Source organism: Hylobates moloch, unplaced genomic scaffold, assembly GCF_009828535.3.
Source record: "Hylobates moloch isolate HMO894 unplaced genomic scaffold, HMol_V3 SCAFFOLD_4, whole genome shotgun sequence".
Classification (NCBI taxonomy): Eukaryota; Metazoa; Chordata; class Mammalia; order Primates; family Hylobatidae; genus Hylobates; species Hylobates moloch.
This window is the reverse complement of record NW_026652279.1, coordinates 89,985,362-90,011,699: the sequence shown is the minus strand read 5'-3', so window position 1 is coordinate 90,011,699 and position 26,338 is coordinate 89,985,362. Positions and strand designations below refer to the sequence as shown.

The following is a 26,338-nucleotide window of genomic DNA, read 5'->3' as shown; positions in this document are numbered from 1 at the left end:
GCTTTCTCCGCGCGGTGCCTGCAGGGCTCCTAGCGAGTGGCAGCTTGGGAGGGGCCCCCCGGGCGATCAGACTGGCACCTGAGCGGCCACCGCGTCCCGGCCAGGCGGGCAGACCGACCCCCTCCGCACCTCGCGCGCGACTGACGCAGGCAGGGCGCCCGGCCCCTCCTGGGGACCATCAGGTGCCGGCTGGGGGCTGTAGGGACCGGACGGAAGCAGGCGGTGTGAGGACCGACGACGCGGGCATGGCGGGGGCGGCCTGCGAGCCGGTGGCCAGGCCGAGCCTGACCTCCATCTCGTCTGGGGAGCTGCGCAGCCTGTGGACCTGCGACTGCGAGCTGGCCCTGCTGCCGCTGGCGCAGCTGCTGCGCCTGCAGCCCGGTGCCTTCCAGCTGCGCGGCGACCAGCTCGTGGTGGCCGGGCTCGGGGAGCCGGCGGCGGCGCGGGGGGGCTTCAACGTCTTCGGTGACGGCCTCGTGCGCCTCGACGGGCAGCTCTACCGCCTCAGCAGCTACATCAAGAGGTGGGTGGCCTCGCCGTGCGCCCTGGCCCGTCGCCTGGTACCCGCAGACGCCTCCACCCGGCTGCGGCCTCTGGGAGCCTGGGCTGTCCTCGCTGCCTGCAACACCGCGTGGCCCCTTGCTCCGTGCGCTTCTAGACTTTCCTTCTGCTTCTATCACCCGGAGCCTGCACGCTCGCCCTGGTTCTTCTGCCTCTTGCACTGACATTTTGCAGCTGCTGCTTGAAGCCTCCCAGAAGGGCATCAGGACTGCGCGCGAGGGGGAGGGCAGGGGCCCCCAGCCGGAGCTCATGACTGGCGGATGCTTCTCCCATTCTGGCTCCTTAACTAGGTCAGATGAGCTCAAATTGGGAGCACACCCTTTAGGGGCTGTCTGCAGCTCTGCAAGACTCACATCCTGGCTTTGGAGCATGGGTGGCGGTGAGGAGCAGGGGGCATGCACCATTCTGAGCACTGCCAGCCCTCTCCAGTGAGGAGACCGAGTGGAGAAGCATGCAAAAGCTCAAAGTTTCCCATCTCTGGCCTCCTTTCGTGTTTCAAAAGTAAACAAACCGCAGCTGAGAAGGGAACAAAGCCGTTGGAAGTCCAGCCCGGGGCCATGTGGGCTGTGGAAGGCACAGATAAGTTCTGGGGAAATAAGTGAGAAACCTGAGGGTCTTAATGGGAAGGAGGCCCCCAGGATGCTTGACTGTTGTGGTCAAAGTGCCCCCAGGCTCTTCTTGGCAGACCAGCAGGATGTGGCCCAGCGATGTGAAGCAGGCTTTGGTGCCACGGGGTAAAGGAGGGCACTTCAGGCCTGATTCCACATGGCCTCAGGCCTCCAGAGGTCACTCTTGGCGAGGGCCTGGAGTGCAAAGCCCTGTTATATTTGTGCTGAGAGGGCCAAGTGCCTGAAGAGGCAAGCATGGTCTAGAGTTTGACTCAGAAATGAATAAGATAGCCAGCTTTTGAGACACAGCGCCTTTGCTACTGGGAAAGACAGCGTGCTGTGGCGCCCTGTGGGTAGGAGGGAGCCAAGAGAGGCAAGCAAACAAAATGAGATATTGAACGTGCAGTCTTCAAAACTCCTGGAGAAAAAACTTGCTTTTCCAAAGATAATGAGGGCTTTGAATGCCTGAAGAACCATTCCCCAGCAAGAATTTCTCCCTTTCTTCGTGAAATGAAAATTCCAATTTCAAACCATAAGTGGAGGACTGTGGGAGGAACTGAGTCAGAAATCAGATGTGCACAGATTTAAAAAGAAGATACCCATTGTATTTGAGAACAGGGTATGAAAAATAAAAATGTCCAGAATGAACTAAAGCCATAAGTTAGGCTTTTGACAGAACCAGTTCTCCTAATTGTAGCAAACAGTGCTGCAGAATCTGAAATGATTTTGAAGTCCATCATCTAACTTTTGCTTTGAACACCTCCTACACAAAAGAAAATTAAACAACAGTGATTCCCCTGACAGCTTTGAATCTAGAATAAACAGCTGGGCCACAATGACCAGGTAACACAGACCAGGGTGCAAATACAAACCAACAAATAATAGGCTATCATCGTATAAGCAATACTGTGAGGGCTTTTGTACCTGGGAAATAGCAAGGAGCCTCCGAAAATAATTTAGGTGATGGAAGGAGCTATTCTATTGTCCTCAGGCAGGGAAGGAGTCTTTTATAACCAAGTGTGCAGTCCTGAAGGATGGCCAGGAGGGAATCTGGTCTAAATGGAGACAGCCTTCCAGACAGAGGAGGAGGACTGGATTCTGGGCAGCAGTGAGAGGTTCTGCCCTCGTGAATCAGGAGGTGGGAGGCATGCCGAAGCCAGAACTCAGATATCTAAAGCTTCGCTCCTCTGAGCTGCCAAATTTGCCCAGTTGCTTTTGGTTTTAGAGATAGCATACAACCTCCCTCCCTCCCTCCCTCCCTCCCTCCTTCCTTCCTTCCTTCCTTCCTTCCTTCCTTCCTTCCTTCCTTCCTTCTTTTTGAAAAATAAGCTCTGGCCAGTTTTATTAAAGATTTGCATGATTTTCTTTCACCAGTCTGTTCTGGCATGCTTCCAAAGATCTCAGGGCTGGGTGCAGTGCCTCATGCCTGTAATCCCAGCACTTTGGGAGGCTGAGGTGGGCAGATTGCTTGAGTCCAGGACTTTGAGGCCAGCTTGGGCAACATGGTGAGACCTCCTCTCTACAAAAATTAGCTGGGCATAGTGACATGCACCTGTGGTCCCAGCTGCTCAGGAGGCCGAGGTGGGAGGTGGATGGCTTGAATCTCGGAGGTGGAGCTCGCAGTGAGCCAAGATGGTGCAACTGCACTCCAGCCTAGACAACAGAGTGAGACGCTGTCTCAAAAAAAAAAAAAAAAAAATCTCAGAATCCCCTGGATCAGTGACACCAGGGTGCACTTCCTATAGTATTTTCCACGTGCTGTGCCCAATTTAATGTTATTACTGCTGGAGTGGTAGATGGCAGTTTTGAGAGTGTGTGGCTTAGTTCTGTATTTCAGATTTCCTCGAGGCCAGGCAGTTGGTGGGGATGACCAGTTTCACTTTGCCTTGTGTATCATCTTCAGAGCCGGCTTGCCCAGCTTGTATTTTCCACCCTTCTTAATGGGTTTGGGCCTAGAGTGGATGGACTCCAGTGACTTTTCATCTTCTTTGTGGCCACCATATTCTGGCCTTGGATGTGGGATGGCCTCTAACCAAAAGCAGCCACCAAGATGGCCAGGGATCCCAAAAGGCAAAATGGTTCTTGATCATTTTGGACCATAGAACTTTTGAGAATTGTACGTAGATTCCCCAGAAATGCAGATATATACCCAATTTTTGCTGACCATCCAGGATGTTCATGAGATACTTGGACCCAGGTTAAGAATCCTTGCTCTATTAATTAATTAGTTCTTTTTAACTCAACAAATATTTTTGGCATATGGGATAAGCCCCTGGTATAATTAGAATTTCTTTCTAGGACCTCATAAGTATATACTGTGGCTTTCACGAGGCCCTTTTCCAAGGAACCCCGAAAGGCTAAGAGCCACCGACCCTGACTTTCAGGTTATTCAGTCGCTAAGAGAGCAAGAGGATGATTTTAGCAGCCCTACTTAGGTTCATTTTCTAATACTTTAACATTTTTTCTAAGTACATACCTACCAAGTAAACTAAGGAAATCTAGCGTAGTGGGAAGGTTTAGTGATGACCATCAGCTCTAAAGCTCCTTCAAAAACCTACTTTAAAAATATTTGTCCTATTTTGTAGGATTTATGGCAAGATCTTTATTTTTATTTTTTTCTTTCGTGAGCAGGATTTTTGCCCATGTTGTAAACACAATGTGCTCAGGACACGAGATGTGGGTAATGGTCATTCAGGGAGCCATTCACTCAACACTTAAAAGTCAAAATTACCATTACCTATGACACACACACACACACACACACACCTTTTTTCTTATAAAGCAGCCTCTTGGTGAAGTATAATGGCAAACGTTTGGCAAAGAAGACCTGGAGTCCCTTCTTTTTGGTGCTCCCCTAGCATGAAAGAGGCTGCTTGGGGAATAAAAATAAATACAATAGTAATGGTGGCTACTAACATTTACTCAAATGGTGCAAAATATTTCACAGCTATTATCTCATAAAAGTTTACAAAGTTGGCATTACTGCTGTTTCTCGTTTTTACAGATGTAAGCATTAGGACTCAGAGCTTAAGTAATTTACCTAGGTAAGATGCTGCTAAATGGGAGAACCAGGAGAACCAGGAGAACCTATGCTTTCAGCAAATTACTTCAAACCTGAAATAATCTTGCTTTCTCACTCATTTTCTGAATCTACAAATAAATAACTGGAATTATGTCAGCTAGTGCACATCTTGTACAATCATCCTACAAAAGGAAGTAAATGCAGTGATGATAAGAAAGCCACTAAAAGCAGAGCTGTGACCTGCTCCTGGATGGGTGACAGTCACACCTACTCAGGGCGGAGAATGCAGGTGAGGTGAAGCGGCACTCATGGGGGTAAAATAAGGACAGTCAGGCTGGAACACACTTGGAAGTTTACTGGGGGAAGCCTCACCTCCATCCCGCAGTGGGAAGTGCTGGGCTCTGTCTGCCAGCCCAGGCCCAGTTCTCAGAAGAGATTCCAACTTGAGGATGGGAGGTTGGAAGATGTGGTCTTAGATGTAGCAACCTGCTTAGGACAGCAGCCCCTTAGCAGGACACATAGTGATGTTGGTGGAATAATAACCATGCATTGAGCTGTGAGATTTTTAGGAGCGTCAGTCTAGAGGAAGGGCTCTGCTCTTTACTAGCTGAATGACCTTGGGAAATTTACTTACTGTCCATGGGACTCCATTTCCTCAACTATAAAGTGGGAATAGTAATAATACCATTAAGCAGCACCAGAAGCCAAGAGCTTTACACACATTATTTAATTTCTTAGCCACTCATGGGGTACCTTTTTTTAGCCAGATTCTACAGGTTAGGAAAATGAATGTCTGCAAGGTTTAAAACACTAGCTGAGGTCACAGAGACAGAAATCACACTCAGATCTGATGTGTCTACAGCAACGTGCCACCTGGCCTTCTTTCCTGCCTGTCTTCTTCAGAGCCAGGCTCTGGACTTGCAGCCACACTTGGGTCTCCTTTCTACTCTCAGCTCCCCTGGTCCTTGCCACCTACCTGCCTGCCTGCCTGCGTGCAGCCACCCCATAGTCCCCATGGATGGGCTAGGCTGTGACTCTTCCTGGGGTGTCCCCTGCCCCTGCTCTTGTCCAACCCTTGTGTGCTGTTTGGCTTGACAGGACAATCTCTCTCCTACTACCCATCTCACCCCAATACATGGCTCTAACCTCAGGCCCCTTCTGACTTGCTCCCTTTGGCTTAATTAACTAGCAGAGAACCCAGTGGAGCCCGGACACATGAATACAGAGAACTATGCATTTCTCTGGCATTAGTATGTTTGATTTACCGGTTTGCAAGCCTATGAATAGCAGGGACCATGTCTTAGACCGGTGCTTCTCAAACTTTAAATAAGTATGCAAGTCTCCTGGAGACCTTGTTAAAACACAGATTCTGATTGATTCTCGGGGGAGCCCCGGATTCATCATGCCAGGTGATTCCAGTGCTATTAGTCCAAGGATCACACTTTGAGCAAGAAGGTTATACATTCATCATTTCATACCAAAATGGTGTATTTTCTCATCTGTCTCCCTAAGAGACTGTATGATCCTTAGAAGCAATGCTGTTTCCTTTCTCATCTCTGTGTCCCCAGTGCCCAGTGCACAGTAGGTACTCAGTAATCATTCCTCGCATGCATAAATGAATGAATCATTCTCTGCCCCATCAGAGTTTCACACACACTGTGTCAATAATTCCTTAAGGAATGAATGTATGAACATGTGTACCCTTGAATAATGTCTGTATGAGCCACACACATTAGAGTGAGAAGTGTAAAAATTTTGCTTTATTTCAGTAGAACTAGGGCAGAAGGCAGAGGGAAGAAGGAAAAAGAGATTAGGGTGAGACTCTGTGTAAGGCGATCAAGCTAACACTGGAAAGTCATGGTAGGGGCAGCCTGCTTCCCCCAAGAGTAAAATGGCTCTGTAAGCTTTTGCTTAGTGTCACAGCAAAGAATTATGATGGTGGCAAGCAGTTCCTGGGCCTCCTACACAGACTATTGCAGTGTGTGTTCCTCTTTTTCTCTGCTCAACTGTCCATATTTTTTTTAATGGACACACACACACACACACACACACACACACACACACACGCACTCCACCCGTTGATGGAGGCCATGGAGGATTTGAATTCCTATTTGTCACTGAGCAGAAATTGTTAGAGCCAAGGGAAATTTGGGGAAGCTTTGAAAGGTGGGTGTCTTAGAGGTGGGCCATCTTTCAGTGGCTCCTGATTTGCTAGAAGCAAAACACAATGCTCTTTTTTGGTCCTGCTTTTCAGATGTTGTTGTCATTAAGCTGCTCCCTTTAGCCTCCTAAACTGAAAAAATGAGGAAAGAAATTGGAACAAGGAAGGAACAACTCTTCCTCATTTATCAGATGCTGATATTTTCCTCATTTCCTGGGAACTCAAATGAACACAGCCCTGGTTGGGAGTCAGAAGCTTACAGAACTTCATCCTATGGGTTTGCCAAGTTGGCCAGGATTAGAGATACTTATGATGTTTATCAAGCAGCTACTATGGGTTCAAATTCATGTTTACATTGCATGTACTGCATTTGCTCATCATGAGGGGAAAAATACTGTTATGCCCTTTCCACAGATGAGTGAACAGGTGCAGACAGGTTAAAGAAGTCCCTCAAGGTCACAGTGAGTTGTGGCTCTGGAATTGAGTTCACATAGCCAGCAAATCAGGACATGAATTAGATCTTATTTTGAAATACTATGTTTCCCATTACATTGTCCTGCTGGGGTTTTTTTGTTTGGTTGGTTGCTTTGGGTTGTTTGTTTGTTTGTTTGTTTGTTTGTTTGTTGAGATAGGGTCTTGCTCTATTGCCCAGGCTGGAGTGCAGTGGTGCAGTCATAGCTCACTGCAGCCTGGAATTCCTGGACTCCAGCAATCCTCTCTCCTCAGCCTCCTGAGTTGCTAGGAGTATAGGCATGCACCATCACACCTGGCTAATTTTAAAAATTTGTTGTAGAGGCAAGGTTTTCCTAGGCTGGTCTGGATCTGCGTTGCCCAGGCTGGTCTATAACTCATTGCCTCAAGCAGTCCTCCTGTGTTGACCTCCCAAAGTGCTGGGATTACAGATGTGAGCCACCACGCCCAGCCTTGTCCTGCCTTTTAATCTTTGGATTGAAGCCAGGCTTAGAAACTTTCATCCCAGAAGCATTTTGGGGCCAGGGTAAAGCAATGAAGAAATGAGAGTTTAAAGAAACTGTCTATCTTAAAGTGTTTGCTTTTCATTCCTAATGATAAGAATTTCAGCAACTATGATAAATATTCAATATGTAGAAGCAATATTTGCATTAGTAATTCTGAAATATCTATGATTAAAGGCCGGGTGTGATGGCTCACACCTGTAATCCCAGCACTTTGGGAGGCTGAGGCAGGCAGATCATTTGAGGTGAGGAGTTCGAGACCAGCCTGGCCAATGTGGTGAAACCCTGTCTCTACTAAAAATACAAAAATTAGCTGGGCATGGTGGTGCACGCCTGTAATCCCAGCTACTTTGGAGGCTGAGGCAGGAAAATTGCTTGAACATGGGAGACAGAGGTTGCAGGGAGCCAAGACTGTGCAAGTGCACTCCAGCCTGGACGAAAGAGTGAGACTGCATCTCAAAAAACAAACAAACACACAAACAAAGAAGATCAAATAACTAGTCCCTAATATAATCTAGTAAGGATAGTCTTCAACTAAAACCAGTGATTACATGTCAGAAACTTAAATATCTGTGCACCTTAACAACTAAATTCTCCGATCTTACTGTATTTTAGTGAATGCTGACATTTATTTATTTCAATGGAATTTCAAGGTGTTTAACAATTGGACCATAACTGGGAGGCTAGGGATGGAGGAATTAATGAGGTATTTCTTATCTGTGGCCTGGCTAGAGATTGGGAGCTTATTAAGTAGGGATCTTGCCACAGTCTCTTGTCTGTAAGTTCTGGCATCAGAGGTCTTCTATAAGCAGTGTTTTCACACATCTGTGGTACAGTGATAACTGGCATGCACTGTGATGAGGTTTACAGTCTGTTAAGGAGCTGAAATTCAAGTACCCCTGAATCATCAAAGGCAGATTAAATTATGTTGCATGTAGTTTTATTATCCAAGGTGTTTTATGTAGCTCATGTGTAGGTCATACATTACACTCAACGTGTGGCTATCCAGCAGACTTCCTTCTGTGACCATGCCAAATATCTGCTCTTTGAGCCCAGTAGCATTCGAAAAAGCCTTCCACCAAATTCCAGGGAAAACTGATTATTCTCTGAACTAGAGATCATTTATAAGTTGAGATTTTTATTTGTGGGATCACTGACCCATCGGATGTCAATCAATTTTGTACGCAGAGGGAAATACTGCACTGGCATTTGTGTCATCAGGAAAGGCATCAAAACTGCAGATTTTCTGGGTGCATTGTACACAAATGCCATGTGCTTTCCATTAAGAATGACAATCAGACTCCAGATATTGAGAGAATAGAAGAATCACCATGAGGAATATAGTAAAGAAGCTGAAATGACCATGACTGAACTCCATGTAAACAGGGTGGTAGGAGAATAGGAAACCTGCCTCGAATGGGTCACAGGTGGAGCCTACCCCCTGCCTGCACCACCCATCTATTTTTTTATGTTTCTGTCAACCAGACTTGCCCTTTTCTTCCTCTGTTGCTACAGGGGTTTTCTTTCTCTTTTCTCCCTCTGTATCCTCACCCCCAATGTAACCACAGACTTCACCTTCTCTTCACCCGCTTCCCAAGCCACTCTTGCCTGCCTGCCTAATGATAATTTCAGCAACTATGATAAATATTCAATATGTAGAAGCAATATTTGCATTAGTAATTCTGAAATATCTATGACATTTGTGCCGGGTGTTTGGCAGCTGAATAGATGGATGGCAAGAGGGATGCGTGAGCACAGGGGCACCCTGCACTGCCTCCTTCCACTGCCCCCTTTCTAGCCTCTGAGCCCCTCCAGCATAATAAGGCAATGAGACACATGTAAATGCTCACCTGGTGCCCGGCTCATCAGTGGGACTCAATGAAGTTGCTGCATGAATGAATGAATGAGCCCAGCAAATGGTGGTTTTCTTTTTCCTGCCTTCTCCTTTGCTTTCTTTCTCTAGTAACTTTTGGCAGTTGGTCAACTGGGACAAAGAAGGGCAGGAAAATTCTCTCCCAGCTGACGTGCAACACCAGCACCACTTCCCTCAGTCTCCTGAGGTTCCCCCCATCTCACCTCCTTTCTCCTGTTCTGCCCAGGTGAGGGTGAGGGCAGGGGAGGGGTGAAGGAAAAACCATACCAAAGCCCGGTGTGGGTCTGCATTCTCTTACCTGGCCGTCCATTCCCTTGTAACACCCCAGCGCCCCACCCCAGTGCCCCTCCTCCATTCCCATCGTCCTCTCCTCTACTCCTGCCATCCTCACCCACTCTGTGAGCATCAACATCCGCACCCACCTTTTTCTTCTCTGGAACGCTGCAGCCCCATGTTCCCCTCCCCACCCCAGGAACAGCTCCCAAGCAGCCACCACTACAGATGCGGTGGGAGGTGGAGATTGCTTTAAAAGCTTGGTGAAATAGAAGGCAGGAAACGTTTTAGAGGCTCCATCAGGGGTCAGGTTTTAAACGCTCTCAAAATCAGGTCTGACAATCCCAGCAGAAAGATAATGACATAGATTTCTAAGAAACCACGCTGGGAGACAGCCGAGCGGAAGCCGTGTTTTCCTGCCTCAGGGTAGATATTCTCTCGCACGCTCTTGACACATGCCCCGGTCACTGTCTTGCGTGCTGGCCCCTCCGAGGGGTGGTGGGAGGTGGACGCAGGGGAGGGATGCCGAGAGTACTGTGGCCACCACTCCCTGCAGCGGCTGTTTTCTCGCCAAGGCTGTGATTTTCATGTCAGGCACTGGAAGGACAACCAGCCAGAAAGAATTGCTTGGAGCTGTCTCTGCTGATGACTAGATATAAGAAACAAACATGCTGCGGTGTAGCAAAAGGCAGCCCGCGCACTCAGCTCAGCCAGCCACTCGCTCCGTGCAGATGCTCGCAGCTGTGTCAATGGGGAACCAGCTCCGTGTTTCAGAGAGACTGCGGCAGGCGCATCCTTCAGCCCGCTGGGGGCCATTCAGCCTGCCTACATCCACATGGCATCTGAGCTTGGGTTTAGTTAGAAAATTAACTAGCTTCTTCAAGGAAGCTAGTCTGCACTTGGATCTTTTTATCAACGATGCGGACAGAGACGTAGCTAGGCTGCTTGGAAGATGTGAAGGGCAGGGAAGAAAGCTAACATGCTGGATGACACAGTCAGGATTCAGGAAGATCTTCCTAAATGAGAATAATGAATGAAAACCAAAAAGGCTAAATTTAACAAGGATGTAGTGAAAAGTTCAACATCAGTTGTTTTAGTTTTTTAATTACACAAGCTCAGCATAGGGGAGATGTGAATTAGTGATAGTTCATATGAATATGGGTTGATTCTGTAATCTATGGAGGGGGCTGGTTTATCTTGGGATTAGCGGGGAAGTGGGGAGAACGAAAGGAAAATTCCAGACCCACAAGTCAAACAGGATGACTCCACTGGAGAAAATTCAGCTAATTCTACTTATTATGTAGAATTCATTATCAATTCAGAGGGACTTAGAGCTCTTATAGCTTCAAATGAACGCTTTTAGCCCAAATGACAGATGATACTGATGATCATCTGGTAAAGTCTGAGAGCCAAGCGTTGATGCCAGGACACCACCAGGACCATGGCTGCCTGTGGGCTGCACGCTGATCCTTCGGCCAATCAGCCATGACCAGAAAGATTCATTTATATGGTGACCTCTATAAGGATGCATTTCAAGGAACTTCCCTCCAAGGTCTGGGGCTGTGGCAGATACCTGTCCAGTACATCCTCTTCCTAACTTAGATGAAAGGGTATGTTACATTTGCAACGATCTCTGCTTTTTCATAGGTATGTGGAACTGACCACCTACTGTGATTATAAAGACTACAGGGAAACTATATTGAGCAAACCAATGTTGTTCTTTATTAATGTACAGACCAAAAAAGACACTTCAAAAGGTAAGTATCTATATTAGTCCATTCTCACACTGCTATAAAGAAATACCTAAAACTGGGTAATTTATAAAGAAAAGAGGTTTCATTGGATCACGGTTCTGCAGGCTGTTCAGGCTTCTGCTTTTGGGGAGGCCTCAGGAAACTTACAATCATGGTGGAAGGCAAAGGGAAAGCAGGCACGTCTTACGTGGAGCAGGAGGAAGAGAGCGGAAGGGGAGGTGCTACACACTCTTAAACAACCAGATCTAGCAAGAACTCACCCACTATCATGAGAACAGCAAGGGGAAAATTCACCCCCATGATCCAGTCATCTCTCACCAGGCCCCTCCTCCAACATTGGGAATTACAGTTTGACATGAGATTTGGGCAGGGACACAAATCCAAACCGTATCTAAATAGTTTTGGTTTGGTCCTTGCTGGGACCAAACTGGGCTGGGGTGTGGACTGATGAGCAGGGCAGAAATCAGCTTGTGACAAGGTAGACAGCAAGGAGCCTGGTGTGTGAGGCCACCTGAAGCACAGCACAGGCCTGCAGAACAAACCCCTCAATGATCCTAGGGCAGAAGCCACCTGCCTGGGAGCTTCTTTTCTACTTCCTGCCTAGGCAGGAAGTGATCTGACATTCTGAGACTTTGGAGGTTGCAGAAATGACTAGAGTGATGAGGATGATATATAACATGCTCTACCACATATCAAACACCTACTATGTCTCAGAAGTGCTCTAATGTAATGGATCACCACAACAACTTTGTAGGGCTTATCAATTGAGGACGTTATGAACATGAACATCATTACTATCAATAATTATTCTGGGATGAAGGTATAAACTGACCCGGGCAAACTAGGATGCATAATTATCCCACTTAGGAGGTGCTTACACTATTCCCATTTTATAGATGAGGAAACTAAGAAAATAAATAGCCGTTGTGGATGCTTTTCTGTTTCATGCCATGATGTTGGAGTGTCACGTTTAGACACATCTCTTTATTGTTTCTTCTAAGAAATCAGATTCGCTGGTAACAACTATATTAAACCAAATTTCAGTATGAAAATGTCTCCATTTTGCCTTCCTCCTCCTGCTCAGAATGATATGTGGGGGAAGTCATGGGCATAACGTTCTGTAATAGAAGTAGAATTTCTTAAACTTGCTTCTAACTAACATTCTTAAAATGAGTCCAAGGAAATAAGAAATGATCCATGAATTTCAAATAGATTTCCCCAAACATTCACTCTCATTCAGATTTGTGGAGCTCTCGCTGCTCATTTGACAATAAAAAGTCACGATGCTCTTTCTGCAGGAGAGGCCAGGAACAGAATGCCCAGTAACAAGAAGTGCTCATTAGAACATCTGAAGCCCACGTGTTCTTTGGCTCGATTATAACCAGAAAGCCAGATAGTTCTTTAGGAATGTAATTCACAGCTGTATCAAGTACACCTCCTGCATCGATCACTCAGGAGGAATCTAAAAAAAGAGTAAGAGCCCTCTTCATTTTAACATTTTAATGAAAGTATAGGTAGTGGTACAAGGAGGAATTTGTAGGTAGCCTACAGAATGTATGAAGTTGTCGAACAACTATTATGGAAGGAGGCACGTGTCTGAGGCATGCTATAATGTGATGAATCTCCACAACAGAAATCCAGAAACCCACTACTAGTTAACTGTGATAAAAGCCATAAAGTGAAGAGGCTCTATGACACAAAGCTTAAGATGGTCAATTTTAAATTGCAAAATTATGATTAAGGCAATATGTCTAGTCTTGCTGTTATTCTAAACTGCACTTTTGTGCAAATCAGAAAAAGCCACCATTTCCTCAAGACGATTACTAATGCTTCCCACGAGTTTGTCATAATATAAAAATAATGTCTGTAAATGTGAATGACAGCCTCTAGAGTTAGGCAGTGTACAATCTGCCCCATCAGCACAACCGTGGAGTGTGGTGGCCATGAGTATATAACGAGCCCAGAGGTGTTAGTTTGGTTTACGTGAGATTTAATTGAAAGTATCAAGGAGTTTGCTTGCTTTGTTTATCTACTGTCTTAAAGAGGATATAAGGCAGCTTATATCTAAAGTGCCCAAAAAATAAGTCTGGAGAAAGAAAAACATGGGTAAGAAAAACAAGATGAATAAGGTTAGTTTAAAATGCCTTCCTCGAGGACGTAAGCACTTGCTGTTGGTGGACCGAAAGTTTGTCTCTGAGATTCTCAAAGTCAGTGTAAAACACTGAGTTCTAAAAATCACACTGGCTGGTCCCTGGCTGTTAAATGGAAGAGAACACAGGTATCTATGTGTCTCCTTAGACCAAGGACTGAGTAATTAAGGCCATGGAGCTTGATGCTGGGGACTGGAAAAGTTAAGACGTTGCTGGTTAATACCATTTTATATTTCCTAATGAGTAAACAAGATTCTTTTGGCTTAAATCACGCAGAATTGGACATGAGGGGTTACCGAACCAATCAATCAACAACAAAAAAATCTGTCTGCCAGGACAGACACGTGGTATTATTTAAACAATGAGAGGGAGATGTTTTCCCACTTGGGATTGTGTTAGAGGTAGCGGCAGGGAGAAGAATCAACCTCTGGTTGCCTTGGTCCATAGACCCCTAGACTAGCCATTTGTCAGAAGCATGTCTGGTCCCTGGAGAAGCTGGGGAGAGCTGGGCACCGGGTGGGGGTAGGGGTGGAGGTGGAAAGCATGGAGCAGCCCTGTTTCCTGACCTTTGCAGATTTTCTTTTGCAAATAAGAAAGTTTCTGTAAGAGCCAAGTTGTGATTTGAATACCCAGCAAGTCATGGTGGCTTATGCCTATAATCCCAGCACTTTGGGAGGCCATGCCTGGCAGATTGCGTGAGTTCAGGAGTTCAAGACCACCCTGGGCAACATGATGAAATCCTGTCTCTGCAAAAAAATACAAAAATTAGCCAGGCATGGTGGCAAATGCCTGTGGTCCCAGCAACTTGGAAGGCTGAGGCAGGAGGATCACTTGAGTCCAGGAGGTTGAGGCTGCAGTGAGCCTTGATTACACCACTGTACTCCAGCCTGGGTGACAGAAACTCTGTTTAAAAAAAAAAAAAAAAAAAAGAAGAAGAAGAAGAAATCCAGCACGGCAGGAACATGAAAACTGGCTATCTCGATCTTCCACTTCCCTTCCCCACACTGGATACATGCTGTGGAGGCACAATTCTCATCTGTGATAATTATAGGGTGGAATTTTTGATTTCTGAGACTCCAGTTACAAACTGCAGCCTTGTGGGAGCTGATTGTCTAGCCTGCCTTTACAGCAGCCCAGAACCTCCTTCAAATCTGCAAAATTCTCAGAAACACTTCTAGAAATCTGGCGAGGCTTTGTAGTAAGGTTGTGAGGGAGCAGAGAGGAAGGTTATAAATGAATAAAATCTCCAAAGGAGGTGGGAACCACTGCTATAGCAAATTATAAGAAGCATGCTTGTGGCACATGGACACACTTGTTTCTGAATTCTGCTTGCTAATTTCTAGAAAGGACGTACGCATTTCTTGTAAACACAAGGCACCCCAAGATAAGAAGACAGATAGAGCAAGGGATGGACATGGTCATCTCCTCAGTGATTGGAGAAAGTTACCGGCTTCAGGTAAGCCTAGCCTGTCTGAATCCAGGGCTGTCAACCACATGGAAGGAGCTTGTGCATTTCATGCAGGAACTGAGGCCCTATTGCCCTGGCTTAGGCCAAGAGAATGGCCTTTAGAAAACAAAGTGCATTCAGACACTTTATTCTCGAAGGTGGCATTATTGCTACCAATAAAATGAGTTTAGTTCTTAGCAACCTATTAGAAATGGGTAAGAATAAATGTAATTTTGGCCAAGCAGTTCAGAATTTTTAGATGGAATACGATGCAAATGCAAAGTTTTGTTAGAAAAGATAAAGACAACAAAAAATATCTGTGAAAGTGAAAGGGAAATAAGAGGTGTGATGTTTTGGATATTTGGGCGGTTGTTAGCTCTACAATGTCAACAGGATACTTAATGTCCAGGAAGTCAATGCAATGTTCCTCTCTCTTTCAGTTTGATTTTCAAGAGGCAGTGAAGAATTTCTTCCCCCCAGAAAATGAAGTGGTTAATGGAGAAAATTTAAGCTTTGCATATGAATTCAAAGCTGACGCATTATTTGATTTCTTCTATTGGTTTGGGCTCAGTAATTCCGTTGTAAAAGTAAATGGAAAAGTTCTGAATTTGTCAAGTACAAGTCCAGAAAAGAAGGAGACGATTAAATTATTTCTGGAAAAAATGAGTGAGCCTTTAATCCGAAGGAGCAGTTTCTCTGACCGAAAGTTCAGTGTAACTTCCAGAGGTATGTTAAAAAATTCCCAAGGACATGTGGAAGGTAGTTAAATAAAAGGGTAGAATAAAATAATGGAAGAGAGTCAATTGATTCAAAAGGCAAGATCTATTAACAAAAGGGAAATAGATCACAAAATTCAGAAAGTAAGAAATGGGACATGTTTATTACCAGAAACAAATGTAGTGACTTTTCCTTTTGGGCCCCTTTAAGTTTTCTGACATCAGGATTATATTATGCAGTATACCCCAAAATGACTTTAAAGATTATTGTTAATTTAAATGAGCATTAATGATCATTTGAGTATTATTGGCAATCATTTAGATATTAGGAAAGAACGCTGCCTTCCAAATGTTCATATTCTGTATAACAGAATGTGAACAAAAATAATCAGTTGGGAGGAGTCTCTATATGGTCAAGATATCAATCTTTTTTTTTTTTTTTTTTTGAAACAGAGTTTCACTCTTGTTGCCCAGGCTAGAGTTCAGTGGTGTGATCTCGGCTCACTGCGACCTCAGCCTTCTGAGTTCAAGCGATTCTCCTGTGTCAGCCTCCCGAGTAGCTGGAATTCCAGGCGCCCGCCACCACACCTGGCTAACTTTTGTTTTTTTTTGTTTTGTTTTTTTTTTTGAGACGGAGTCTCGCTCTGTCGCCCAGGCTGGAGTGCAGTGGCGCAATCTCGGCTCACTGCAAGCTCCGCCTCCTGGTTTCACGCCATTCTCCTGCCTCAGCCTCTCCGAGTAGCTGGGACTACAGGCGCCCGCCACCACGCCCAGTTAATTTTTTGTATTTTTAGTAGAGACGGGGTTTCACCGTGGTCTCCATCTCCTGACCTTGTGATCCGCCTGCCTCGGCCTCCCAAAGTGCTGGGATTACAAGCGTGAGCCACCACGCCCAGCCAACTTTTGTATTTTTAGTAGAGATGATGGGGTTTCACCATGTTGGCCAGGCTGGTCTGGAACTCCTGAACTTGTGATCTGCCCGCCTCAGCCTCCCAAAGTGCTGGGATTACAGGTGTGAGCCACCAGGCCCAGCCAAGATATCAGTCTTTACAGTATTTGGAAGGGTTCTCCAGATTTGGACAGAACACAAAAGAATAACTCTTGAGAAGGTTTCATTTAACACACTCTTGATGACATGTGGCAGGTTCTTGGTATTGACACCCGTGTGGCTGCAGGTGGCATGAATCATGGCTTGTCTGGATGTGTCTTCTGCAGAGCCCATTCTCTCTGTCTTTTGCTAGTCTGGACTGGAGAGCAACTTCCCTGAGTCAGGACTCTTGCTGCTAATTGCAGAAAACCAGCAGTCTCTGTGAAGTTGTGCTGTTCTCAGAGTTCAACTGTAAAATATAGAGTCCTCATTAATTGTATTTACAGCCTGTGTTTTCTGCTCTTTTGTGTGCGTGTTTTTCATTTTTTGAGATGGAGTCTCGCTCTGTCATTCAGGCTGGAGTGCAGTGGTGCCATCTCGGCTCACTGCAACCTCCTCCTCCTGGGAACAAGTGATTCTCGTGTCTCAGCCTCCCAAGTAGCTGGGACTACAGGTGGGTGCCACCATACCCAGCTAATTGTTGTGTTTTTAGTAGAGACGGGTTTTCACCCTGTTAGCCAGGCTGGTCTCGAACTCCTGCCCTCAAGTGATCCAACTGCCTCAGCCTCCCAAAGTGCTGGAATTACAGGTGTGAGCCACTACGCCTGGCCACACCCTGTGTTTCTTTCTTCAAATGTTTACAACAAAAATGCTTGCTACTAGCTATTTCTTATCCTAGATGTGATCTCTCTCGTTCTCTCTTCCTCTCTCCTTCCCTCCTTCCTCCTCTCTCTCTCCATTTCTTTCTCTTTCTCTCTGTGTGTTTTTCTCTCCTGCTCTTTCTCCATCTCTGTCTTCATTTCAGTCTCCATCTCTTCCATCTCCATTTCTGTCTCTGTCTGTTTCTCTCTCTTTCCCTCTCTTTCTCTGTCTCTCTGTCTTTCTATTCATCTCTTCCCATGTTGTTTCAGCTTTCTCTGCCTGGGAGTTACTCACAAAGATGCTTTTGTGCTCTGCTCTGTTGCAGTCATGTGGAGGATTATACTCTGATCCTTTTGGAGGGGACGATTAACTGGCCCCTTTGCTGCAGTGCCATATGTGCCTGGGCCTTTCTCTGACATCCCTGAGTTCACCTATCAGCCCCAGCAGCCTGGGCAGGATTTTCCGGTTTCACCATGGCTCACCCTCTGTCCTGTGGGCTGCCCGGAGTGTCCACACCATCTTTGGGACACTGAGGAACATTTGAAGTTAGGCAGTGCTTCCTTGAAAGTTTACTCTAAGCCAGCTCCGGGGCCACTTCAACTTCAGAGGAGTGTGGCAGGGTCCTTCCTGGAAGCTGTCATCATGCACTGCAGGACAGCACAGCCAAGATGCACCTCCTGCTTGTCACGCAGTCCAAACCTGGCACCCATGACAGGCAGAGCACAGGGCCACTAGGGTGCTAACCTGGCCCCATCCCCTGCAAAAACTGGCCTCTGTCTTCAGTAACTATTCCCAAAATAGAAGCCTTTTGCCCTCAAGTGTGAAAGAGTATATTAAGCTCATGGCAAGTTCACTCTAGCCCGCAAAAAAACAAGTGACAATCTTGTCCCACTAATAAAAAAAAAGCAACACATTTCTGTTTAGCCTTTTGAATTTTTCTGAGGAAGCCAGGATTCTCTATTAATTATTGAAATAGTTATGTTGCATGAATTTGAAAGGCACTGTTGGTTTTTTTTTCTTTCAGTGATGGTAATAATGCATGCTTTGTTTACTGTTTTTTAGGTTCAATAGATGATGTTTTTAACTGCAATCTGTCACCCAGATCATCTCTGACAGAGCCTCTTTTGGCAGAATTACCATTTCCAAGTGTTCTGGAATCTGAAGAGACACCCAACCAATTTATCTGATTGGACTGAACATTCTAGCAGTTGCTCCCACACTCCAGGCCTGTGCTAGACTATAGGCTGGGGGAAGGGTAGGAGGTGGGAGGCAGATACTTCCACCTGCGTGTCAATCTCCGGCTCCTCCATGGCTTCTATGGAGGACTCCTCTCTTCTGCTTCTGTGAATGTGATGCCCTGGCAGGCCCAGGGCAGCTGATTCCCCTAAAGGTTATGATTACCAGGATGGAAAGGCCTTGGTCCCATGGCATCGGGTGGGGCTGGGGGATATTCTCTACTTTGAACGCTTCTCCAAAGAGGCAGAAGGGCCACAGAGTTCTGCCACCCTGAACATTTTTCTCAGTTTCCTGGGAGTTTTCCTGGCAGTCTTTGTGGGAGTGGTCTGACTGGCTGTTGACCCAGCATGCTTCATAAATCAGGATTTGGCCCTCTGCTTGGAGTATCCGACCCCTTGATCTCAAACCTATCGAACAATGGGTTAAGAGTTCTATTCTCTTGCCAACCTGGCTGGGCAAAAGCCTGTGTCATCATCTTTCACTGGAAGGCAAATATGTTTTTCATCCTGCCGTATGACACCTATGAGAAACGTTCACGGTGAGGTTCACTGGAGGAGTAGCTAGGATGCTAGGACAGTAACCCTGCCACACACTGCCGGAAATTGGAACTCCCTTGGCCTCCCTCTTAACTAAGTGAACCATGTAGAAGGAAGCCAGGAGATATGCTACCGAACAATGACAGGGGAAGGGTATTGGACATGGCAGTGTCCTCCTTATTGAAAACACATTATGTCAGTTGGGAATTTTAAATAAGCTTTTAGCAATCCTAACACTAAAAGCAAAATAGAAGAAAGCTATACCATTACCATAATACATTTTTCATCTCATGGCTACCATGGAATTCTTGAAAAGGAAAAAAAATCCTATCTACATATAAAAACCTGCATGAATGAATCACTACATATGCTTATAATGGGGAAGAGTTATGGGTCCTGAGTGTAATTTTTTATCCTCTCTTACAAAGTTTCTGTATTATGCATTTTGATAACACTACTGATGATCCTTCCACTTATATTTGAAATGTTATGTACCACATTTGCACAATTAACACTTTTCTTAGCATTCAACCTAGAATTGATTAAATTTATGACTGAGGCTTCATGTGAGCTTTCCATTGTGGTTTGTGGGTGGTGTATTTGCCTTGTAACTTACTGAATTACAATAACAATTGTGGGTTTTCATAGCCACTTTCTCAGGAAGAGCCTTTTGAAGAACAAAGCTATGAAGTATTTGAAGAAAGGAAATAAAATTTGATACTGATCTTTCAGAAAAAAGAAGGGGAATGCTACTTAATAACAGAAGATGTTAAACATCTATTATTACACTCAGTAAAAAATGAAGAGTATTAACAATAAACTAAGTTTTACACCAGTGCAAACAAACTTTAGGTGGATATCAAATATGAAATGCTTCCCAAAGGAAACAGAAACTCTATTCACAAATCTGACAAAGAAGATTTTTTTTTTAAGTAGCAGAATTGAGAAAAACCATCAGTATCACCCCAGGAATGGACTAAAGATCTCGAAGGGTTCTTTCACCATTAAAACTTCTTTTCAGTCAACTCTGAATCAAATGCATTCACCCATTCCATATTTACTCAGCAAAGTTTTATTGATTGCCTGTAAGAAATATACACTGTGCTAGTGTATTTTATTAGTAAATACCACAAAGAAGTTATATTGGGCAATCTTTAAAATTGATGAAAAGCCTAGGAACAGATCTTCCTGGGTAAAAGAGGCCTCACACTGAGTATAAATGTGGCCCAATGTTGATATTTTAACAGTTTAAGATCAGTACAATCTGTAGGACAACAATGACCTAAGCAAGTAATTCCTTCATTAATTCGTTTCATCTTCATTCATTCAACACACATGCTTAAGTGCCTACTAGGTGCCATAGGCACATACCAGGTAGATGCTGGCATACAAAGGTGCCTAAACATGGCCTTTGCCTTCAAGGAGCTTCCACTCTTGTGAAAGAAGACCCTTGTGTAAGCTAATAAGACTAAAACAAGTGCTCTGAGAGAAATTCAGAAAGGAAAACATCTAAGATGCTTGTAATCCAGTTCTGGAGATAGAAACCAATGACATGTAATGTAAAATTTAGTTTTTATTTTATTTTGTTTTATTTTTGAGACAGAGTTTCACTTTTGTTGCCCAGGCTGGAGTGCAGTGGCATGATCTCGGCTCACTGCAACCTCTGCCTCCTGGGTTCAAGCGATTCTCCTGCCTCAGCCTCTCAAGAAGCTGGGATTACAGGCGTGTACCACTATGCCCAGCTAGTTTTTGTATTTTTAGTAGAAACGGAGTTTCACTATATTGGCCAGGCTGGTCACAAACTCCTGACCTCAGGTGATTCACCTGCCTCGGCCTCCCTAAGTGCTGGAATTACAGGCATGAGACACCATGCCTGGCAAAATTTAGTTTTAAAACAAATATTTAAGGATTGATTGATCCAAATGATTGATTTACCCAAACTCTCAGTGACCTTGGAGGCTAGTCACTTATTCCAACAAGAATGCAAGTCCAGAAATGATTTACAGAATGAGGGAGTTTTTTTTTGTTTTTTGGTTTTTTTGCCTGATGGTAGAAGCCTGATTTTTGGCTAAAAGATAACATTGCTCAACTTGATCGCCTACCTTAATTATCAGCTTGAATGCCGTTTTGCTGTTTCAAATATCCAATCTATCCTGAAAAAGCAAAGTTATGCCCCCACTGAAGAAATTCAAAAGAATGCGTGTCAGTTTTCAAAGGGAGTTTCTAAAGAATTTCAAAAATGCTTCAAGTGATAGCAACAGTAATATGGTTTGGCTATGTCCCCGCCAAAATCTCATCTTGAATTGTAGTTCCAGTAATCCCCACGTATCATGGGAGGGACCAGGTGGAGATGACTGAATCATGAGGGTGGTTCCCTCATCCTGTTCTCGTGATTGTGAGTCAGTTCTCACCAGATCTGATGGTTTTATAAGGGGCTTCCCCATTCACTGGGCACTCATTCTCTCTCCTGCTGCCCTGTGGAAGAGGTGCTTTTCTGCATGATTGTAAGTTTCCTGAGGCCTCCCCAGCCATGCGGAACTGAGTCAATTAAACCTCTTTTCTTTATAAATTACCCAGTCTCAGGTATTTCTTCATAGCAGTGTGAGAACAAACTAATATAAGCAGCATTCAAATAATTACTTTGAAAAAGAGAACATTCATTTGGATGGATAAGTGCTGGTATAGCAGATTTAAAATGACTGTTCACTTTTGCTGTTTGCTACTTGCATAAACCTGAGAGAAGAACTAACAATGGAAGGCATTGATAATTACCCAATGGCCACCACAGCCTGTGTGTTTCTTAAGTGTTCGGAGAAGAGGCTGGGTGTGGTGACTCACACCTATAATCCCAACACATTGGTAGGCTGAGGTGGGTGGATTGAGCCCAGAAGTTTGAGACCAGCCTGGGCAAAATGGTGAAACTCCATCTCTACAAAAAATACAAAAAAAAAAAAAAGTTTAGAGAAGAATCAGGGAGAGAAGGGCTGGCTGAAGAGGGAGGTCACATGTAAAAGGGATTGATGAGGTTTTGATAGAATCAATAGTCTAAACTTGCTGTTATGGTTTTATTTAGATGAAATGTAAGTAAATTTGGTAAGTAGCAAGTTAGAAGCAGAGCTTAGAATTTACCCCATTAAATTAGACTACCCTAATAGAAAGTAACTATATAATTTTTTTCTGGAATTTCCAATAAGAGGACCGAAATCATGGACTACTTACCTACAACCCCTCTTAGTGGCAACTATGACCTAGATGACTCAACAAGCTCTGAGTCTGTGATGGCTAATTCTACGTGTCAACTTGACTGGGCCACAGTGCCCAGATCTTTGGTCAACAGTCATTCTGAATATTTCTGTGAGGGTGTTTTTGGATGGGGTTTAGATCATGGACTTTGAATAAAGCAGATTGCCCTCTCTGATGTGGGTGGGCCTCGTGTAATCAGTCGAAGGATGAACTAGAACAACACATTGGCTTCCCCCAGCAAGAGTGAATTCTGCCAACAGTCAGCCTTCAGACTCAAGTGGCAACATCAACTCTTCCCTGTGTCTCCAGCCTGCTGCCCTATCCCACAGATTTTGGACTTGTCACAATTGTGTGAGACAATTCCTTAAAAGAAATCTCTGTTTTATTTTTTAAATAATCATGCTCGAATCAAAGCACTGCATACTGCATAGTAATATAAAGTCTTTTGTCCAAATATAAGAGCGAAGGCAGAGAAGCTTCACTTCGTTATCTTTGTATCCAAAGTAATTGGCAAGGTGGCAGATTGTCTGTGACCTCTTCTGGGCTTTTGGCAGTGGCCACCTGTAAATTCTTTTACCCGTTCTTCATTAGCTTGCTCTTTAAATTTTTGTCTTCAACTCTTTCCTCTCTCCCTCTCATCTGGGAGATGACCTTGCCTCTCGTATGACCTGGAGCAGTGCTTCTCAAACTGGAATGTTCTAGGAATCCTCCGGAGATCTTGATAGAGTGCAGATCCTGATTTAGCAGCTTTGAGCGGGGCCTGAACTTCTGCATTTCTAACAAGGTGCTATTGAGGTTACCGGAGCACAGCAAGGTTCTAGAGCTGTCCATCTCAAACTCTGTGAATCACCTGGGATCTTGTTAGAAATGCAGCAGCTTCCTGAATCTGAATCCATGTGCCCACACACGCCCAGGGGCAGATATACACACTCAGATTGGGGAGCAGCTCTCCAGCACACCCATCTTCTCCAGGCCTAGGCCCCATCTGCTCTCTCCTGTAGCTTCAAGCTCTATTTTTCTGCTCCTGACCCTTGGCCTAGGAATTTGGTTACTCCTCCCCTGTTTTAAGTAATAACTCTCTCTACCTGAGCCCCTCCTCCTCCCCAGCTAGAGGTTTTCTTCTCTGTTATAGTTCAAACTTGAGTGTTCTATATTTGCTGTCTCTTCACCCTTACCACCCATCTCAGTCTTTACTACTTCACATCATGTTCTCTTATGTGTGTGTGTGTGTGTGTGCACACGCGTGCATGGACATGCACACGCAGGTCTATGTGTGCATGCAGAAAGAAATTGTCACAAATTTTTTGTTTTTTGTTTTTGGAGATGGGGTTTTTCTCTTGTCACCCAGGCTGGAGTGCAGTGGCACCCCTACAGCTCACTGCAGCCTCAAACTCATGGGCTTAATCGATCCTCCCACCTCAGCTTCCCAAGTAGCTGGGACTACACATATGCATCGCCATGCCTGGCTAATTTTTTCATTTTTTGTAGAAATGGCGTCTCCCTATGTTGTCCAGGCTTGTCTCGAACTTCTAGGCTCAAAGGATCCTCTTGCCTTAGACTCCCAAAGTATTGGGATTACAAGCATGCGCCACCACGCCCGGCTGTAATCACTTCAACTGAAAACAACCAATTAACATTTAACCCATTCAATACAACTATTCTCAATTGTTTTGGATCAATTTGAAACTCTGCTAAAGACATATCAGTAACCTAAATTAGTAACCTAGATGCTTTAATTTCTGAATGATTAACTTACTCTGGCAGAATGATGTGGAATTTTGCCTTTCCTCCTTCTGGAATGAGAGGCCAGGATTTACTTAAACTTCCAACCTGGCCCCTTCACTGCATTGTTTAACCCAAGCATGCTCAGGTGAAGTCCAAGCGTCTCAGGATGGCCTCCAGGGACTTCCACCCCAGCCGGCTCTCAGTTTCCCCTGACACACTTTACAATATGGCAGTATTAAACTACTAAAGGTCTTGGGACTACACACACTGTTCCATGCCTCTGGGCCCTTGCACTACTTTGTGTCACCTGTCACCTCCCCCTGTTCACCTGGCTGACTCCACGCATCCTTGAGGACCCAGCTCAGGCACCTCCTCTTCTAGGAAGTCGTTCACTATAATAATCAGGGTGTTGCCCCAATGCCATCATACAGCTCATATTCAGTGCACGGTCAAGGGAGGGAAGAAAGCAGGGGGGAAATACTCTACTTAATCATTTAGAAGGGTTGCCTCAGGCAACCAGAATTCAAAGGCAGGAATAGTGCTATACCGCTAGCCATAAAATTGACCCACACAAAAATACACTTTGAAGTAGGAAGACTATAAAAGGAATGAAGATCAGAATAGCAACAAGAGCAATACCTTAGATTTGTGTGATTTTACAATTTATAAATTATTGTTGAAACTCGTCATGTTTACAGCACAGTGAGGTGGGTGCTGGTATTCTCATTTACAGATAAGGAGACCAGGGATCAGGGAAGGATTTGCTTACCCTAAGGGCCTGCAGTGACAGAGAGATCGATCCTTTGGCTCTCTATTTGGTTCCTACTGCACCATTTCACAGCTTGCCTAAAATGAGACAAATTGTAAGATATTAATAAGAATTCACTTTCAAAATTCTATATACTTGCTGCTCTATTTTAAAAATATATTTCTCTTAAATTATGCTATGCTAATTAGCTCTACCATTTCCAGACAGTAATCTGTTATTGGGTGCTACTTTTTAAATTTAGATGCCACTACTAAATCCTAATTTAGACTCATTCTTTTTAATAACATCTATGCCTTCTAATGTGTTCCACCCTCCATTGCTTCAAAACATGAGAGTTTATAATGTGTTATATTCATTCCATTATATGGATAGAACTCTACCTTCAGAAAATTCTAGTTTAGCTCTTCATTTTAAAGACATTCCTTGCACATATATTTGGGATCCTTACCTTGATGCTTTTTCTGTCTCCTTTGATAAATTCCTCCTTTGTCACACTGCACTATTTCTCTGAGGTCTTATATTAGAATAACCCCTTAAGAATAGGAACTGTTGTAAATTGCTTTGTAAACAGGTTGCCAGCTGACTCCGATATGTATTTCCTGTCTTCTCTTTTCACCCAAGTGGGTAATAACTGTGTTGTAACCTGGAGGCAGTCAGTAGTTACTAACCACCTAGTATGTCAAATTACCAGGTAGTGTTATCCAGCAAAAGGGGCTCACTGCACTAGAAGCCAACACTATGACACCAAGTTTTTGAGAAAAGAAAAGCTTCACATTGCAAGTCAACTTCTGAGGAAACAGGAGTCCAGTTCAAATCTGTCTTCTTGGACTGGCTTTAAGGCAATAATTTTATTACAAAAGGTTTAGGGTTGGATCCTGGGGTTAGCAGGTAATTGGTGGAAGCAAAGGGAACATCTGGGAAGTCTTCAGGCATGGATGGTTCTCTCTTCATGCTTCCTCATAGGTCCCATGTGCAAATTTGGAGGGAGTTAGTACGAAACATGCGGTAGAAATTCAGGCTGTGACATCAGCAAGCTTGCTGTGCGCAAACTCCATTTGGCCATATTGATTCCAGCTGATTTCAGTCAGTTTTGTTATAAGCAGAGGGAGTTTCAGCAAATTGTTTCTTTTCTTATCTGCCCCTGAAAACAAGAATTTCTCTTACTTACTGGTGTCTTTGACTCTTTGAAACGGTTTCAGTAGTTTCCAAGACATGAAGATAAAAGACCCCCTTCATCAGTGAAAACTCTTACAAGGGGATGAAAGACACAGCTTCCTCTATGACAGTACAAGAACAATTCAATTGACACTCACAAACGCTATGGTTGGTGCCAGGAACGTGGCCCGGTGAGGAGGACAGTGTCACATCCTCCCTGCCCACTCCTGTTTCCACGCGTGCATTTCCCCTTCTGCCCCTTCTCCTAAGCCAGGATAACCCTTCTGACCACGTGGAACTATCACAGAAACTGCTTCCATTTATACCAGACGACTTGGGATTCAGTCTTCTTGCTTGGTTCTTATTGACTGCAAAGATCCATGACAACTTTGCACACATTTGCTTA

The 26,338-nt window shown here is 44.6% G+C and overlaps 1 protein-coding gene and 1 long non-coding RNA gene across 2 annotated transcripts; one reads left to right on the top strand and one right to left on the bottom strand.

Annotated features, from left to right (window-relative positions):
• MEDAG (mesenteric estrogen dependent adipogenesis) lies at positions 1-19,605 on the top strand. Its single transcript, XM_032149161.2, has 5 exons — positions 1-523; positions 11,120-11,229; positions 14,720-14,832; positions 15,264-15,549; positions 18,331-19,605. Exons 1-5 carry the CDS (start codon positions 246-248, stop codon positions 18,453-18,455), a joined length of 912 nt encoding a protein of 303 aa, XP_032005052.1. The 5' UTR covers positions 1-245; the 3' UTR covers positions 18,456-19,605.
• LOC116466384 (uncharacterized) lies at positions 9,780-26,070 on the bottom strand. Its single transcript, XR_004247522.2, has 3 exons — positions 25,226-26,070; positions 24,778-24,854; positions 9,780-10,488 (listed from the first exon to the last, which is right to left on the bottom strand). It is a non-coding gene; the product is annotated as an uncharacterized LOC116466384 (long non-coding RNA).
• Positions 26,071-26,338: the final 268 nt, after the last annotated feature.

Bases quoted from the DNA above. Each gene is read 5' to 3' on its own strand.
- MEDAG (XM_032149161.2), top strand. From the start codon at position 246: ATGGCGGGGGCGGCCTGCGAGCCGGTGGCCAGGCCGAGCCTGACCTCC. The intron at 524-11,119 runs GTGGGTGGCCTC...GCTTTTTCATAG, and splicing joins CTCAGCAGCTACATCAAGAG to GTATGTGGAACTGACCACCT. The intron at 15,550-18,330 runs GTATGTTAAAAA...ACTGTTTTTTAG, and splicing joins GTTCAGTGTAACTTCCAGAG to GTTCAATAGATGATGTTTTT.